Below are 19,378 nucleotides of genomic sequence, written 5' to 3' on the forward strand. Positions count from 1 at the left end.
GGCTGCAAATTACAAATTATTCTCCTCTCCTTCCACCAAATAATCAGCTGGTCCCAGAATCTGAAAGCCCAGCACAGTTTGGTTTGAGTCTCAAAATGCAGAGTCGGTTCAGCCCCACTAAAGCTGTTCAGCTTTTAATTTCTGGAGCAAGACTCAGCAAACAGTCAAACACTTTTGTGGAGCTGTGAAAGCTGAGTTTCGCTGTTTGATAAATGAGCAGACGGCAGGCAGCCCCTCTTTCTCTTTTTGTATGGATTCAATGAAGCCTGCCTAAAGAACACCACATGCTGTTCTAGCTACTGATCTAACATTCCGCAACATCCCAGCCTTCCAAATTCCCTTTAATTACTCGGGAATCCCACCCTTCTCCCTTTCAGCCTAGGCAGCCAGACTGGGCCGGGGGCGCCGTGGGGCTGGAGGTGGGAAGCGGGGCAGCTCTGCAGAACTCCCCTCCCGGGAGCTGCCGGGACTCTTCTCAGTGGTGGTGGCCAGGTTATCCATGTCTCCTGTCCACACTTCTCCCCGGCCAACAACAGACTGCTTCAGTTGAAGGAAACTCCCGCATGTCGGCTACCCTAACCTCATTTTGAGGGTGCAGTTTTTTAAGAAACGTGAGTTTTAGGCACATGTTTCTGAAATGGCATATTCAAACCACCGCCCTCCTTTAAGACAGGGGAAAAGAAAGAGGAGCCACCACCCACTGAGCATCAGCAAGGACCAGGCACTAGATGAGGTATTTTACACACAATATTGATTTTATCCTAAAAGTGACACTGGAGGAAAGCATGAAGATCCCTGTTTCACAGATGAGGTCCTGGGATCTACGTCCATTCAAGGCTGCTCAGATTCACAGACTCCAGCCAGTGGGCGAAACGGGATCCCAGTTCCACTGTCTCTCCTGTTCCTCACTTTGGAAGGCACCCCTGGGAGCCAGCAAGGGGTCCACTAACTGAGTGTGAGACCCCTGACATCCCCTCTAGATGCTGCCTCAAGGGACACCTTTAGAGCTACTCCAGAAAGCCACTCCGTCTCATTATTCTTACAGACAGGCTTTGTTTGATTTTGACCTCAAACCGTATGATCTTGATCCAGCTTGATCTCCAAACTTAGTCATCAGGGACGGCTCTGAAAAAAGGCTTTGGTTGCTTCCAAAAATTCAATCCACCCTCAGTAGGCAAAGATTTGCCACCAACAAGAACTGATCCAAAAAAGTTCCAAGGTAATGGGATAAGTGCACATCCTCCCACACTTTGAAGGAGACAAACTCATGTGTATATAAGGAGTCAAGTATGCTTAAAACAGTTAAAAAATAAGAGCTGTGGGTCTTAGTTCAGAGGTTACTTGGGTGTGGGAAAAGAAGAGGGACACCTCAAATAGCAAGAAATGAGAAATCCAGTACAATGACAAGTTGCTGTTTTGTAACCGTGTATTGCAAAAGTCTTGTGCCTTCTCTTAAAACACACACACAGTTTTGTGAACACAAGAAAGAAATGATTAGGGAACCAGACTGGCTAAAGGGATTAATACCGTCACAACTTGAAGTCTGAAAGTGAGATGCGGACTCACTTTCTTTGTTGACAAGAGACGTCATCCCTTTAACAGAGAAGAAAAAAAATTAAGTCTGGTGCTATCAATAAGGATTTTTAAACAGCCCACCTCAATACTTTCATTTTAAATTGGTTGTTTGCCAGAGTGGTTACACTATGTTATGCAACTCCGGCCATTCAACAGTTTTTTGTAACACCTACTGGGTGCCAGGCACTGGGGAGGGGAGGGGGGGTCAATGGGGGTAGGATACTGCAGGTCCATAGCAAGTTCCCCAAGAGCAATTTCAAACATTCGCAAGAAATTCCTATCTAGTGCACTGAGACAGAAATGGAATTTCAAATCATGTGTATGGATTGATGCAGGATTCTGTGGAAACCCCCAAGGCCAGGAGGGTAACAGCTACTCTGCTGCCCCTTGCGAAGTACCACGGATGACAATTCCAAGAAGTCCCAAGTTCCAGAGGTGAGCCCGGTGTCGTCCTGAGGCTGCCTGGGTGATGTGTCACGTGTGTGAGTATGAGAAAAGCCAGTCATCACACACTGATTTAGTTAGAATGAGGTGAGTTACGTAAGCTCCAGGTTAAGTCAAAACTGGAAAAACTCCGAGGGCGATAACGAGAGCGGGTGCGGGTGGCAAAGACAGCATGTGTGCGAGGCAGGAGATTTTTAGAACAATTGTTCTCAAGACTGTTCAGAAGGAAGAGTCGAAACATTGATGCTAGTGGTGATATATTAAAAACATGTATTAAAGTCATAAGATGTTGCCATGGTAAACCGAAATCATAATTCCAGCTCACGTGCATTGAGTGTTTATATTTACCGGGCACTGAGCCGAGGAAGCCCCTTTGACAGTCATCATGTCAACAACTCTCCACATGGTTGCCGTCACTGTCCCATTTTGTGGATGGGGAAACGGAGGCCCAGAGCAATTCAGAAATTGTCTGAGCTCACGCAGAGGGTAAATGGCAGAGTTGGGACTGGAGCCCACACAATCTGACTTCTGAGCTCTCACACGGCATGACACACGAGACACCTGAAATAACAAACTATGGGATCTGGGCTGAAATCAGACCTCCTGACAAGGACACTCCACAGCAGGTACTAAAGGTGAAGAAAAACATACCCGAGAATTTAAAGCTGAATAGGAAACTCTATCGATGTACCGAATGGTTTCCTTTGAAAACTGGAGAGAGACTGTTCCTGAAGGATCCGAATGCCTCAAGAGCACCTTCATCTTTGTCGGTGGCCCCGCATGGGCGTGCGTGTGACCCCGGGCCAGGGCGGCCTGTCAGGACTCTCGAGGAAAGAGGGCAGGCTCGCAAAGCCAGAGCAAACTTTGGTTCCGTCTTCGTTCCAGGTATATGCAGCTGCCCGAAGCACAGGTCCCCAGAACACGCTGGACATTTTTCAGCATTGCTCAAGCATGGCCAGCCGTGAAGAAGGAGCCAAATACTCAAGGAAGAGCCACCCAACAGCCCAAACTGCCAATTACCTCAAGTCCTCGTGGGGAAAAGGCAGGCTATAAATAAACTCAATTTATACATCTGGCACCCCAGCTTCCCCTTCTCCAGCCTCCCTACTGCTTCCTGGTGTCCCCACCCGGCAGCGGGCACCCGGTGCCCCCCACCCCGCAGCCCCAGCCCTGCCACAGCACGTGTGACCTTGGGAAAACCACTCAGTCCCTCTCTTCATCTCCTCAGCTAGAAAAGGAAGGGGTTTGGGTCTCACCAACCAATCTCTAAGTCCCTTGAGTAGATTAAACTCCTTTAATTTGAGGTCTTAGTAACCGATATGGATTAATGAATTATCCTGCTCTGTTCTAGCTGCATTGTTACAGACTCAAGGAAGGGAACTGAGGATTCTGAGACATCAACAAGTCTCCAGGGGACATGCAGTTTTGAGGCTAACTGGCCTCTCCACGAATCAAATTACACTGTGTCATAGCTGTCTAGTGCCTGTCCACGAATCTGCCTCTTGCTGACACGTTTGACAATGCTGACCGATAAATCCCGTTACCGTCCGGCAGCCGTAAGTGATCACATTGTGCCACCTCTGTTGCTTCCCCTGGGCTCTTCATTTGAGTATTCCGTACATGTTTTCAGGATCCTGGCTTCCATTTCATAGTTGTGACGCATAGAAGGATACACAGGGGCCATATGGGGCAAAGGGGTCAAAAGGCCCCACCTTCCAGCTGGGAGATGAGTAAATCCTGGCGACGCCACGTTCAGCACGGTGACTACAGTTCATACTTGTTGTACGTTTTGAAAGCTGCTAAGAGAGTGGGCTTAAAAGTTCTTATCACCAAAAAAACGTTCTCATCACAATAAAAAAAATCGTTAGCTATGGGTAGTGATAGATTTTAATGAAGCTTATTTGGTGATCATTTCACAATATACACATATATCAAATTGTTATGTTTTACACCTTAAACTAATATATGTCGATTATATCTCAATTTTTTTTTAAAAGAATACAATGGATTTTTAAAGTGCCCTTATGTGGATAAAACGGCTCATTGCTTACCCCTTTTCCCTTATTAACCAAACTCTAATTTTTTATTCCAGGAGGCAATGGTCTACATTTTCCTGCTTCCCTGATAACCAAGGGCGGCAGGCGAGATGTAGGGGAGATCACTGGGCCGGGCTCTGGGAAAGCTCCTGAAGACAGCTGATATGGCTGCAGTTTTGACCTTTCTCTTCTTACCCCCTTCTTCCCACTTGTTGCCTGGAATATAGCCTCTGTGGTCCAGCAGCCACTTGGGACCATGAGGTGACGCAAAGTTGGAAGCCATCTGCTACATGTGATGCAGAGTACAGAAAGAGAAGGACCCCAGGTCCCTGATGCTCTTCTAGAGCTGTTAATGCCAGCACCAGGTTAGCATCTTTTATACTTATTCTACGTGAAGAAAAATAAAACCATTCATTTATGTCACTGTTTTTTTTTAACCCACAGTCCCAACACAATTCCTAACTGATCCATTTTCTGATTTCCACCCAGGATTTACTTCACGGAGAAGGTTCCAGCGGCCTGGAGTCAGCCATATCGTCTTTCAAAAGGAACAAAACTAGCATCTAGCTCCCAGGGCCGTGTGAGGAGTACACGAGATGCTGCCATTACGGTTTCTAGCTGCAAAGTGTTTCCAGCTTATATGGGAGAGATTGTCGTATGTTTGTAGACTAACTTCCCCATGTGACAGATGGAGGGACTGAGGTGCAGAGAGTAAGGGTGATAGATCCTCAAGTTCAGGACTCCACACCTGGCATTATTGGAAACTCCTGGCCTATAGCCCACGGTGGAACCTCAACAAAGTTTTGTTGAAGAAGACGTGTTTTTGCCTTTCAACCTCTCAGCAACGCATGTCACAGATGCTTGGAAAGCAATCCATTTGTATGTCACAGATGTGCTCTGGCTCAGAGATCTGAGGCCCTCTTTTGTTTCTGAAAAAGCTTAGCTTGCTGCTAAGCACCGAGATGCTCCATCTTTGTGCAGGTAGAGTTTTTGCTAAGAGTTTCCAAAAGACCAGTGGAGCCCCAGGAGAAAGAAGTATTTGGTGACATTAAAACACCCTCTTCAGCTTCTGTGGATCTCAAAGGGCTGAGGTGGGGAGAGGATGACCCTGGGTGTCTGGGGCTCCTCCCAGAGTGACCTCGCTCTCAGGCTGCCGCCCATCCCCCACCCCGAGGAGGCAGCAGTCTCCCCTCTGTGCCCCTCTACTCATGGGCATTCCAGCTCAGGGGCACATCCGCCATCATGTTCTGTCGTTTCCTGTGGGGATATGTCCCTTCTGCAGCCCACTCCCCTCGAGGACAGACTGTCTTCTTCACTCCAGTTCCACCTGCCCGCACAGGGCTGGGGCCACAACAGGATGAGGTCAATGAATATCTAATAACTGGGGGAACCAAAGTGTTGAGGGGGAAGCAGCATAGGGAATACTGGCGGTGGGGTTCCCAGTGCCCAGAACCCTGGGTGGGGCAAGGTTTCAGGGGTTCTTTCTCAACTGTGATGACCAGCACACTTGCCCCTGACAGACAGAGAGGCCAGGAATTCACTCCCAAATTCCATCATCTAAGAGGTTGCCAGGTGGCTGCTAATGACTACACCAAAGCCCAAAGGCCCACTGTTTTGTTCTCCACACAGACCCACCTCCCGCCTACACACACCCTACCCCCAAAATAAATGCTCTAGGTAAATGAGATAAGTTTAAGTGCATGGACTCTTGGAGCCAGACTTCCCAGGTTCACGTCCACTTACTGGCTGTGTGGCCTTGGGCAAATTACCTTACCTCTCTGGGGCTCAGTTTACCTATCTCTATAATGGGGGTAATAACAGTTCCTACCTCATAGAGTAGTTTGGAGGAGGCTGATATATGTAAAATGCTTACAACAATGCCAGGTCTTAGAAGGCCCTATGTGTTTGCAATTTTTATTAATTTTATAGAAAGTCTGTGAATGCTGCATTCATAATTAGACATAGCTAAATACTTCTAACATCTGTTAAAAAGAGTTACCTATTTTTTTTAACATTTACTTATTTATTTTAGAGAGAGAGAGTGTGAGCAAGTGGGGGAAGGGGCAGAGGGAGAGAATCTCAAGCAGACTCCCCACTGAGCTTGGAGCCTGACGTGGGACTCCATCTCATGACCCACGAGATCATGACCTAAGCCAAAACCAAGAGTAGGATGCTTAACCAACAGAGCCACCCAGGTGCCCCAAGAATCATCTATGAATAAGCTTGGGCAATTTAGCTGGGTCTGATGTCCTGTGTTAGGCCAATTGATCCCTACGATCTTGTGTTTGTTTCGATTTACAGTTCCACTGTAAAATTTATTTTACTGCTTTTGCTGGAAAACTAGGGTTACCATTATGGAAGTATTTTTTTCTCAAGCTGACAAGCCTGCAGACACCAGCAGCAAGCGGAAAAGTTCAGGGAAGAGAGGAAGGAGAGACCAGGCTCTCCCCTTCCCCACTGCAGGTCCCCAGGCCACATGCAGTCAAGGCTGAGGGGGTCAGGGAGGCGTTTTCAAGTGGATTTCAGGCTGCAGATTTTGATTGGAGTACTGGACTGGACTTTAATGTCTAAAAGACTCTAAATTATTGAAAAGAGGCTTGTTCTTATAATCAATAACCCAAAAGCTATTAAACCTGCCATGAAACCATCAGGGGTCAGGGAAGGAGGTTTGGCCATAACATCGTAGAAAGCAAAGTCACTTTCTGTATTTACACCGCTGAGTTCAGCCTGTTCCATACACAAGTTCCATTTGTGGAGGCTCATCTGTGTGTCTCTGAGAGTCAGAGTGTAATACGAAGTATGCGGTGAGCTGGTCAAAACCCTCCAACACAAAAACAGAGCCACGGGGTGAATCCTTAGTGGAGGAACAAGAGCAAACTGGGGGTGGGTGGCGGAAGGGAAGGTCAGCTGCAGAGCCCATCCCTTTAGCCAGTGTGGATGGACATCCATGGGGCTCCCCCAAATCCATGACTGGACTCCTCCCCCAGGAGATGGATGGCGAGCCCAGCAGGGGTCACTAGCTGGAGGAGCCCTCACAGAGCACCAGCTAGTCAAAATGACTCCCGTTGACTTTCCTCTTCCCACCTTCCTCCAATGTCCCTCTGCCTCAGCCCTGGAGAAGTCAGAGGACAGAGGGAGAGCCCACCATGCCCCTCTTCCACAGAGCAAATCCTGAGCCTCAGGAAGGGAGAGGCTCTGACTTCTGCGTCAGATGGAGTTTGGTTTTTTGTTTTGTTTTTGTTTTTTGTCTTTTTAAAAGATTTTATTTATCCATTTGACAGAGAGAAAGAGAGCACGCCCAAGCAGGGAGAACAGCAAGCAGAGGGAGACGCAGACTCCCAGCTAGGCAGGGAGCCTGATGCGGAGCTCAATCCCAGGACCCCAGGATCATGACCTGAGCTGAAGGCAGATGCTTAACCAACTGAGCCACCCAGGTGCCTACAGATGGAGGTTTTAAACTGGACTGAATGGGACTTTTTTCATAGCTGAGAATGAGTTTTAATTATCCAACCAAGACCAAAATGATGGTTGGATGCTGTGAGGCTTCCCTGTGATGTTATCAGAGGACAGAGCAGGAAGGCTAAACAGAGGACTCTGAAGCTGGCCCTTCAAAGTATGGGAAAATACAATCAGTTTCCACTGATAAATGAACAAGTTCATCCCTGCTTAGCAAACAGGCTAATGGTAAATGGATATAATGCCTGTTTCATATGGGCATCATACAGGTCAAACAAATTCACATGTGTCAAATGATTCCAGTGTCCTTGGCAAATAACCATAACATAAGTCATTCAATCTTCAATAAATATCTGAAGATCTATTATGTGCCAGGGGCTATTCTGGGAGCTGAGGATGCATAGTGAACAAAAAAGTCCTCGTGGAGCTTCCATTCTAGAGAAGGAGGCAAATAAAACACAAGCAACTAACATATACATACATATATATATATATATATATATATGTATATATTTTAGTTATGTCATATGTATAAGATAGTTACATATAATATATATTATCTGTAATATATAGTGGTAGAATAATAGGCAATGACATATGGATAACTATCCATATAACATGTAATATATTAGCTATACCATATAGGTAACAGCTGGGACAGTGATAAGTGCTACAAAGAAAAGCATGGTAAGGGGGCACCTGGGTGGCTCAGATGGTTAAGCGTCTGCCTTCGGCTCAGGTCATGATCCCAGGGTCCTGGGATCGAGCCCCGCATTGGGCTCCTGGCTCGGCGAGGAGTCTGCTTCTCCCTCTGCCTCTCTCCCTGCTCATGCTCTCTATCTCTCTCAAATGAATAAATAAATTAAAAAAAAAAAAAAGCACGGTAGGAAACAGAGGAGACAGGATGGAGTGAGGCCAGTTTTAGATAATGGTGCCTTTTTCTATTGGTAGAACCCTTCACAATTTTAAAAATGCTCTCATAAACACTGTCTCATTTTATCCCTAGAGTAATACGGGGAGGGGATTACTCCCATGTAGAGGTAAGGAAATGGGAGCTCAGAAAAGTTCAGTGACTCCAAGCTTTCGTTACCCTGGCCAACAGCAAATCAGGCACAAGACCAGTCTGGCTCGAATCTTCAGCATTCTCTGTGATGCCTAAATTAATTCTGGGACCCAAAGTCAATACGGTATTACTGGAAGCCTGTGCTGATGGAGCTTGGCCACACTGCTGGAAAGAGGATCTCTTTCAGGGCGCCTGGGTGGCTCAGTCGGTTAAGCAACTGCCTTCGGCTCAGGTCATGATCCTGGAGTCCCGGGATTGAGCCCCACATCGGGGTCCCTGCTCAATGGGGAGTCTGCTTCTCCCTCTGACCCTCCTCCCTCTCGTGCTCTCTCTCTCTCTCATTCTGTCTCAAATAAATAAATAAAATCTTCAAAAAAAAAAAAAGAGGATCTCTTTCAGATCCTCTTGCTGCCTTCCACTCACTTTATCAAGGACAGTAACCCAGCCAGGCCACAGCGGGGGAGAGCCTCCCGGCTGATGCCGGTTTCACCTCAGCCCACTTGCAAGCTGGGGAGGTGGGGCAGGGGGAGGAAGCTGCCACCGGTGACATTTTTCTCTAAACACGAAGCCGAAGTATTGAAACTTGCTTACTCAGAGTTAAAAGTTCTGAAAAGGGAATTCGTGAAATGTATACACTGACCTCTTTCTGCCACTTTACTCCTTGTTATGCCTGCACTCAGAAAACTGGTAAGGAATCTGGTGCAAAACACACTTTCTTGTGAGCAGATGCAGTGAACTTATACATGGGAAAAAGAAGCTAATAAAAGAAGGAAGAGTTTGGATGTACTGACTCAAATTAAATTGGGTATTTTAGAGGTATAAAAACCTATATATATATGTATATATATAATTTTAAGATTTATTTATTTAGAGGGGGGAGGGGCATAGGGAGAAGGAGAGAGAGAATCTTTTTTTTTTTTTTAAAGATTTTATTTTTATTTTTTAGAGAGCGAGCGAGAGAGAAACAGCATGAGAGGGGAGAGGGTCAGAGGGAGAAGCAGGCTCCCCCCTGAGCAGGGAGCCCGATGTGGGACTCGATCCCAGGACCCTGGGATCATGACCTGAGCCGAAGGCAGACGCTTAACCATCTGAGCCACCCAGGCGCCCTCTTTTTTTTAATTAAAGATTTTATTTATTTATTTGAGAGAGAAAGCACAAGCAGGGGGAGGGGCAGAGGGAGAAGCAGGCTCCTCGCTGAGCCAGGAGCCTGAAGTGGAACTCGATCCCAGGACCCTGGGATCATGACCTGAGCCGAAGGCAGACGCTTAATGCACTGAGCCACCCAGGCGCCCGAGAGAGAGAATCTTAAGCAGACTCTGTGCTGAGCATGGAGCCCGACATGGGGCTCAATCTCACAACCCTGAGATCATGACCTGGGAGCTGAAATCAGGAGTCGGACGCTTAACCAACTGAGCCACCCAGGCACCCGAAAACCTATATTTTTATCTATCAAAGAGACAAAAGATTAATCTTAGAAGAGCACTCCAAGAGCGTTCCTCAGTCTGTTACACCTGAATGATCAGCGGTAACGAGATTTTGTGGACATAGCCCGAAGTGTGGAATATATTTTTATTATGAGATGGACAGACAGCAGCCAGGCCTGCAGTAATATTACAAATAGTACCGCTCCCTACAGAGGACCTGCAGACCTCCAAGCTAATGATGTAAGGCCATTTTCCAGTTTCTCCAAGGCTTTCATGTTACAAAGCCAAGCAGGCTCACTGACACACACGTAACACAACTGGGAGTTTAATACTGGCCTCTCAGAGGAAAGAAGCCACTTTCTGCAAATTAAGTATCAAGGAAATTCAAGTTAGGTGTTTGCTTTTTACTTTATGACCTGTCCGAATCGTTTGGAATTTCTAATACTTTGGTATTACTTCGTTTTGGTATTCGGCTTGCTATTATCTTGTTAATAAGTGTTTGAACTTCTTACAGCAAAGTAGTATAGCAAAGTTACCAAACTATTTATTTTAGTAACTTAAGAACAAAAGCAATGAAAATGTTAAAAATATTAGGAACTGTGCATAAATGACTTAGAAGAGGGGAGGAGAAGCAATAAGCCTGGGGTGGCCGGACTCACCTTTCCAAAGCTGGCTGCGTTGACAGGCTGGGTGTCGTTCTTCTCGCAGAAGTCCAGGTAATGCATATAGAGGGCGCTGCGCGGGATGCAGACCCCCTCCGCAATTTCATAGTTCTCCTCCAGCCTGCGGAATAAATGCTCAGTGAGCAAACCTCAAGCAAGAAGGGTATGTGCCTTCTAGTCCTCCTCCAGGGGAGGACTTGGAGAGAACTCTTCCTCCAGATGGGGAAACCAAGGCCCAGGAGGACAAAGCAACCTGCCTGAGGTCAGGCATGGAGTTGGTAGGTTAGCAGGATCGGACTCGTGGCCCCTGTGGGTATGACCCTGGGTCACTTTTGGCTCAAATTCCCAGTCCCTCTCTTCTGGGCTGTCATTGGTCTGACCACATTCTGGGTGGATCAGGTTCCCCCAAACTCCAAAAAATGACACAGGAGCCTGTAGGCACCCCCATTCAGCCAAGCTTCGAACCGCACACTCGCTCATACAGCCATTTTTAATAGGGGTCACAGTGTTGGAGCCTCTTTGCTAATGAGAGCAGTGCAGTGGGATGGCCTGGGAAAACAATTGCCCAAGGAGAAGGCAGACAGCTGGACAGCCAGGAACCCACTGACTGAAGGGAGGTTTTGTGACCACAGCAGGGGCTGAACCCCTTGTCTCTTTGGGATCATTATGCTTCCAAGCCCATCACCTTCTCAATGAATATTGGTTAGGGGCTCAGGATGGGGGCTTCCCATGGGGTTCAGACCCCAGCACTGTCACTTGCTGGCTTGATGACCTCGAGCAAGTTATTTAACCTTAGATGTCAGTTTCCTTTTGGAGGTGCTGGCTGTGATCGCCTTCAATCACATGACAATCAGATGTAACGTGTGACCTAAGCCAGCACGGTGAGACATGTGATAAACACTTCAATGTTGGACCTCATCATCCTCCACTTTTCCTCTCCATAAAACCTCTTTGGGGGCCTATATGTCCAGAATCTGTGCTAGATCTTGGGCATATAAAAGTAAGCTAGATACAGTTTATCATTCCCCCGCCCCCCCGTTAACCCAAACACCAGAGGGTAGGCATCAGAAAGAATCCTGCCCCCTTTGTCACAGACACGTTGGAAGATCGAACACTTCTTCCGGTACAACTTCTGGGGCACATAACAATTTGGGGACTTCTCTTTGGGCCTGCCGCTTTTAGAGCCTGGGGCACACGCTGCTCAATTAACTCACCAACAGAAAATATTTCTCTTTTGATCACAAATTGGATTTTAGGAAACAACCCAAAGTCACTTGGAACCAAGTCTGAGGGATAAAGTGACTAGAATAACCCTTTCACCCCAAACATTTTTTGGGGGGAGGAGGGAGCAAAAATAAGGCATGATTCTAAAGCAGTGAAATAAATATCCTCAAATGGCTTCTAGCTTCTCTGGGGGCACTTGCCAAAGAAATGGTCCAGGGCTGTCGTAACTGTGAGGTGGACCAAGGACGTGGCCTCCTGAGGTGCCCACTTGAAAGGGCAGCGTTTTTTTGGCTCATTCTTACATGTGGTTGAAAGAAAATCAATTCAATCATTTCATATCCAGACCCTACCAATGAATTCAACCCCAGGCATGCTCAGATGAATGAAGACGCCTGGTGCTGAATGGTCTCACCATCTCACCCACTCCCTCCTCTTCTGGGAAGGGGACAGCTGAGTAACTCCTGACCATTTTTAGAAGCGTTCCAGGAAACAGTTTATGCAATCCTTTCTGCGTGACCTAATTCCTGGAGACTGGCATGGTGTCTGATTCACTCCTGCATCCTGGAAGCCCAGCATAGTCCTTGGCACACACCAGGTGTGCCATAAGTGTTTGATGGATAGATCACTGTAGTCCTGTATTCATTCCACAAATACTTAGTAATCTCCTACCACCTGCCAAGTGCTGGGGATGCCATGGTGAGCATGACAGTCCTTGTTTGCATACAGGGAGCAGATTACTGGTGGGCAGATGGATAAAGACACAGGTAATCTTTAATTCAACAAATATTTATTGAGTTCCAGGCAGTGTTTTAGACATTAAGGAAATAGCAGTGAACAAAACAAAGGCCCTGTCCTGAAAGAGCTTACATTCTAGTACACGTGTCCCTAACATCGTACATCAGAACTCTACATGTGGTTCCCTGTGGGAAAATGCTTTCACACAGAGATTAGATTTCTTAGGACTGTCCTAAGCTTCAGGTCTGCTATGAATGGGAATCAGCCTTCTAGCTTAGCCTGGACCCCTGCATGCCATTCACAGCATTGTTCCTCTATAAAAGTGAGTTCAGAGGTCCAAATAACCAGCTTATGCACAAACTTGTGTGGGCCATCTGAATACGACAGCTTTCACAAACAGGGGGGTCTCACAGACATGCTTTGTTTGACCTGAAAACAGTGTTGGCTCAACTTTTAAAATTCAGGACACTTCACATAAGAATCGAGCTTCTTTTGAAAAGGCTGAGATCTGGCAACGCTGAGCCCATATTCCCGTATGACAATAATTGGCCAGAGGTAGGTGTGCCCTCCAGTTGGCCAGAGTCCCCACTCCTCCCTCCTTTTCTGACACCTAATCTATTTTCTGTTCCTTGTCTGGCTCCTGTAGGCTCTTGTGTTGATGTAAGGCACGCCTATGCCCTAGTTCACTTTGCAGCCTAATGGGGGCGAATAACGCACAGAAATAGGAATACTTAAGTACGACAGGTGCAGTCGACAGTGGGGAGATTCCTGTGTAGATGAGAGGAGACGATTAAGGTTTGTGGATGAATTGGGATTTGAACTTTGTGACAATAACAATGACTAGCATCTGTTGCTCTCTTCCCGGGTACCAGGCACTGGGTATCTTGTATCTCTTTCCATCCTCACAATAACTGTATACAGTAGGTACTACACCTATGTTTTAGATGACAAAACTGAGGCTCAGAGAGTGGAACTCAAGTGCCCATGGTCATGCAGCCAGTAACTGGCACAGTCTTACTCTAAACCACTGCAGTATCCTTGCTCTGGTGGATGGAGGGGGTTCCAGGTGAGGAGAACTGTGAGGATGAGAGACACACAGCATGTGCTTTGGAGGATGCAGACAATGGTGTGAGTAGAGAAGGGGCTTGCAGAGGAGCCTCTAAAAACAAGAAACAATGGGGGAGGGGGTATGGAGAAACTTTCAGTGCCCACAAGAGAATACGGCCTGGCATAGGAGTTTGGCAACCCTTGGAGTTCAAGAGTTACTACAAAAGTGTTATTTTCAGGGGGTGATGGAGCAGAACTCAGAGAACTGAAAAAATAAAGACTCAGAGGCAGGAAGAGCAGAGTGTTTCTGGGATGCTGCAGAAGTCATCACTGTGTCATCAATAACAACAGGCACTAATACTAGTTTAAAGCTTAATATGTTCTATTAGGCAGCACCGGGTTGACTGTAAAAGAATATAACAATCAAAACAAAAAACACGCAAGTTTCATAGGTTTCATCTCAGACTGCTGAGAGTCTTATTAAGCAATTTCCTTTCCAAGCTTTGATTTCAACTCTCTGGACTATGGTGGAACATTTTCCAGTCCAACACACACACACACACACACACACACACACACAACTTGGGCAGCTGCAACTTTGTGCAGGACAAGCTGTGGGGAGGGCAAAAATATCTCTTTTTGCTTATCCTTGCTAACAATTTCCTAAAGTTAATTTTAGCCAGAAAAATCCACAGGTACATTCAAAATGCATGCATTTCAAGCCATTCAGAGTTCATCTTATGAAAGCCATGTGATCCTTTAAAATGACAAGGGGCCAGTTACGTTTTCTTAAGCATGGTTGTGGCCTGATCAGATTCATTCTTCGGAAAGGTTGTTGTGGCACCTCAATGGTAGGAGGCCAAGGCTGATTAGTGAGGCCTGGCACATGGTGGCTGACTAAGTAGTATCTGTTGAATGAATGAATGAACAAATGAGACCAGTTAGGAGCTCCTGCAAGAGTCCAGGCAAGAAGCGATGGGGCATGAATTGAAGGAGTGGCCATGGGGACAGAGACAACATTTAGGGTGTGGTTCTCATGTTGCCAGATGTGAGATGGATGGGAGCAACCCAGGCAAGCTCTGAGGTGCCTGACTGGGCTGAGCGCATGGCTGGAGGCCCCATTCCTCATGACTAAGAAGGGCAAGGGAGTTAGTTATGGGGGGCGGGGATAATGTGGTATTAAAGAGTAGGGCTCCCAGGTAAATTCCTGGCTCCCCTTCCCATTAGCTACTTTACTTAAGCCCCCTGTGCCTCAGTTTCTACTTGATGTTCCTGTGGCTTGTTTGCTCACTAAGTATGGCCAAGGGATCAGCATTAAAATAGAAGACCAAGGTTAAAATACATCCCATTAAATGAACCCAGAGCAGCAACAAACTATTTGAATCTGCATGGGTATAAGTCGCAGTTCACACAGCCTGAGTTAATTAAGCAGTTACCTGCCAAAGGCCAGAGCCTTCTAAGTAAGTACGTTTCTACCCACGTTTTGTTCCTCTTACCAGAGCTTCTTCGCCTCAAGGTATCTGGGTGGCTTATGACTATGAAGCATTTTAATAAGCTCTACGAATGAATAGATGTAACTGGCATTCAGGGCAACTTTGATGCTTGATGAGTTTCCACAGAAAGAGCGTCATGATACCTTTCCCCAAACCCCCTTACAAAATCCAGAGGGTCCGCATGTATACTGAAGTTGCTAATTGGAATGTCCGCTTCGCTGACCAAGGCATGGCAGAAAGAAAGGCAGTTAATTATTTCTCTTCATATCTGATGAAATTTCCCCTTTTTCTCCTTACTTGTAGAGGACATCATTAGCCTGACATGGTGAACAATACTCCATTATACCTGGATATTTTTAATGATCACCAAAAAAATTCCCCACTTCTTCCATTTTCTGATCTTCTATTTAATAACTTGATCATATTTGAATTGAGCCCATCCTATTATGCGAAGATAATGAACTCAGTCTGGAGCCAACAGGAGTCATTATCTGCGGTATACAGTCTGAAAAAGACCTCCTCACGAGGTTTCGGCCCGTGGCATCCCGGGGCATGGGCGGAAGCTTTGTATCAGCACCTTACAATGAAGAGTAAATGTTTCAGCACCCAGCATAATTGTCCCTGCTGTTCTCCTTTTCAACCTGTTCTCTTCTATGTACACATGAGCTTTCGGTTCAGAGTCTCCACTCCCCAGGTCCTTGCAGACATGTCTATAACAGAAACTTTCTCTTCTATTTTGCCAGAAGATTAGACAGCAGCATTTTTAAAAACTTGGCTGAACATATTAACTTATTACTGAGGTTGTCAGAGCCATCTGAGACTGAAGAATCTGTGAAAACAAACTTGCTAAGCGATCAGAGGCCACACGGTGATCTAAAGCCATCTGTAGCTCCCCTCTGTGTCCGTGGAAAAGCCTCAATTCCCTCCCTTGGCAGCTAAGGCCCCCACATCTGACCCCTGACTACTTCTCCAGGCTTCTCTTGACCCACTCCTCTTACACATACACTTCTCTCCAGCCAATGGGGCCACTGATCTTGCCACATGCCCCCGCCTTGTTCCATGGTGCTCCTACCCTGCCAGGGGACCCCCCCTCTGCTGTGCCTCCCCTCCAAGGCTCAGCTCGAATTTCTGTCCCCTGACACTATGTTGAATTCCCACCCAGCCCCTCTGAGGATGGCCTCTTCATCGGTTCTTCCAACTTGCCAGATTCATGTATTCATTCACTCAACAACATGCAGAGTACTGCGATGGGCACCTCCTGGTGCCCAGCCTCTGCCCCTAAAGCTCGCACCACTTGCTGCGGATTGCCACCGCTCTTTCCATCCTTTTGCGGCTCCAACAGCCTTCCCTGAGAAACAGCACTGGGCTCAGAGACAGCACTCACTGGGTTTAAGTCCTGCCTCCGCCCCCTTGCAAATGCTTCTGTCTCAGCGGTGCTGCTTGAACTCTCAGATTCTTGCCTCCTTCCTCGGTAAAATGACACAGACCAGTACCCATCTCCCAAGGCTGCAGAGGGACTAAACAAGAATCCCCGTACAACCTGCAGCCCACCGGCTGGCAGAAGGGGGCCCGGATAAGCACACCTGTTAGTATTATTCTAGCTTATGGTGGAATATTCCAGGAAGGTTTTACATCATAGACCGAGAGTCCTTTGAAGGCAGGAACCAAACTGATTCCCTGTTTATGTTAGCATAGTTCCTAGCCCTGAACACAGTCAGCCAACACTTCAGAAGGAAGAAAAGGCGAGGTGGTGGGAAGGAAGGAAAGCAGGCTTTTGTGCAGATCAGACTTTTGCTAAGGTCAGAAAAGCTTTTTTTTTTTTTTTTTTAATCTTAAGATCTGGGTGATTAAAGAAAAACCCTGATTCATATGAATATATTTGATTTATATTTTCCAGTGCTTACACTGTGTCAGGGATATTTATATTTGCTATCGCTACTTACACAAGGTGGGTAACATTAACTCCATGACATGGAGGAGGAAAGGGAGGGCCAGGGAGGTGAAGTGACATGCCCAAAGTCACTGTGCTGGGAAAAGCTTGGCTTGGAGTGTGAACTCAGGTACGAGGCTTCTAAAGCCCTCACTAGGTGCTATGGACTGACAGTCATGGGGGCAGTGAGCCAGCACACATTTACTGAGCACCTTCTATGTGCCAGGCACTGTAGAAGACAGCACTGAACACCAACACGCAATCCCTGCCATTACCTTTAGGAAGCTGACACTTGATCTGAAGAAGATGGGAACCAAAGAGAGAACACCACCAGACAATAAATACATATGAAATGGTGGGCTCTGGCTCTGGCCAGGTCTGAGGCTGATGCTATAAAAAGCCCAAACAGGGCGCCTGGGTGGCTCAGATGGTTGGGCGTCTGCCTTCGGCTCAGGTCATGATCTCAGGGTCCTGGGATCGAGTCCCGCGTCCGGCTCCCTGCTCCTTGGGAGCCTGCTTCTCCCTCTGCCTCTCTCTCTCTCTCATGAAAAAATAAATAAAATCTTTAAAAAAAAAAAAAAAAAAAAAGCCCAAACAAACAAACAAACAAAACCAATCCATTTTATTCAATAGCATAAGTCCACGATTTGCTGCTGGATAGACACACGAACCAGACACCCGTGTTCAGGTGGATCTGGTAATTCCCCCAGGACCTCAGCTGAATCTGCCTCCCCTTCGGGGGCCTTCTTAGGGGTCAGGCATTCCCCTGCTTGGGTAGAGTGAAACTGTGACCCTCTGTTGTGTGCAGTTGCCTGCCCTGGGTTCCTCCTCTTTAAACAGGGGTGACAGTCCCGCTGACTCTACAGGGTCCTCACGAGGAGCAAGAGAGCTCGGCTGGCGATGTTGCCTGGTGCGAGCCCGCCTGACCGGTAGGTCTGGCTGACGCTGAGCAACGAACTGACTCGGGGACTTAACACTGTGTTGTAATGATGGAATTGGACCCGAACCTGGAGTCATCTAATCCATAACCTGTGTCTGGCCTACAAGCTACTGGGTTGGTATTCCAGAAAAGCCTGGGATTAGCCAGGTTCTAGAATCCTTATGCTCATTTTTTGGTTTAAGTCCCCCCTCCCTTTTTTGGACAAAAATGTGGCACCATCTAACAGCATGGTGTCACAGTTCTGCACTGTTGCTAATGCTTCTATCAGGGCCGGGCCCGGGGGCAGGCAGCCCAGAGCTCTGGTGGCCACCATGGTCAGCTGAGGTGATTTGGGCACCATTCTCCAGCATAAGCCATCCCCCCTCGATATTCTCTTTCCATCTCTTCCCTGTCTCTACGCATCTCTACTTCACCATTACGAACAGGGCCACAAAGAACATCTTCATGTGCCCCCTTGCACGCCCGGGGGAGTGTTTGCCATGTTGGGGTCAAGAAGTGAAAGTGGTGGGGGTACACGGGAAAACGTTAGTAGGACTACAAAATCGCCCACTCAGATGGCTTTACCATATCATATCTTAACCACAGCACAAAATACTTGAAAAAAAAAAAAAAAAAAGGCTCCTAGCTCCACACCACAGCGTCTCACTCTCTGAGACCCGCGCTTCATGTTGCCCTGACTTCAGTCTCTCCACCTGCAGCGGAGGCCGCCGCCACACCTCCTGGCATTATCTGACATCTCTGGCTGTTTTCAGACCGAAAACTGTTCCGCCTCCCTTTCCGGAACCAGGTGGCCTAACTCCTATTATGCAAGCAAATAATATTATGTCGCTGTTGAATAAAGGATCAAGTCAGAAATGGGTACCAAACGTCAGGTATAGGTCACACTCGATGACTCTGGTCTAGGAGCTGTGACCTGGTCTAAAACTTCAACACGCTTTTTTGGAACAGAACCAAGCCCAACTTTCTACCTCTGGCCTCCGGGAGCATTTTAAAGGGAAACACAAAATTTATTTTGTTTCATATTAATTTGAACTATTGAAAGGCCACCCATCACCCAAGACCTCATTTTAATTTTTTTGAAAGAAAGAAAAAAATGCCCCCCAACAAAGGGACAGTTTGGTCTTCTATCCTCGTTCTTTGGGGAAGGGCCTCCCTCCCTCTGTAAGTTGCAGAAAGGGAGGACGCCTTGAGCCCTGACTGGCGCACAAGGAGCCGGAAGGGACAAAGGGGACACGGGAGGTGTGTGAGAGGGTGGGGACGTGTGCTGGCAGCGAGCGGGCCAGGATGGTGAAACAGGCTGCTTTCCATTTCCAAATCCTCTGCTTAAAAGAGAGGTTATTGTGTGGCCG

The 19,378-nt window shown here is 47.1% G+C and overlaps 1 protein-coding gene across 1 annotated transcript in view; it reads right to left on the reverse strand.

Moving 5' to 3' along the window:
* Positions 1 to 19,378, reverse strand: part of RFX4 (regulatory factor X4) — a 133,952-nt gene that overhangs the window by 81,281 nt on the left and 33,293 nt on the right. Inside the window, exon 4 of the mRNA XM_021687598.2 lies at positions 10,658 to 10,781. Coding sequence (XP_021543273.1) covers positions 10,658 to 10,781 — 124 coding nt within the window. The remainder of the gene's footprint in view (positions 1 to 10,657; positions 10,782 to 19,378) is intronic.

The sequence above is a fragment of the Neomonachus schauinslandi genome, chromosome 5 (genome assembly GCF_002201575.2).
Source record: "Neomonachus schauinslandi chromosome 5, ASM220157v2, whole genome shotgun sequence".
Taxonomy (NCBI): Eukaryota; Metazoa; Chordata; class Mammalia; order Carnivora; family Phocidae; genus Neomonachus; species Neomonachus schauinslandi.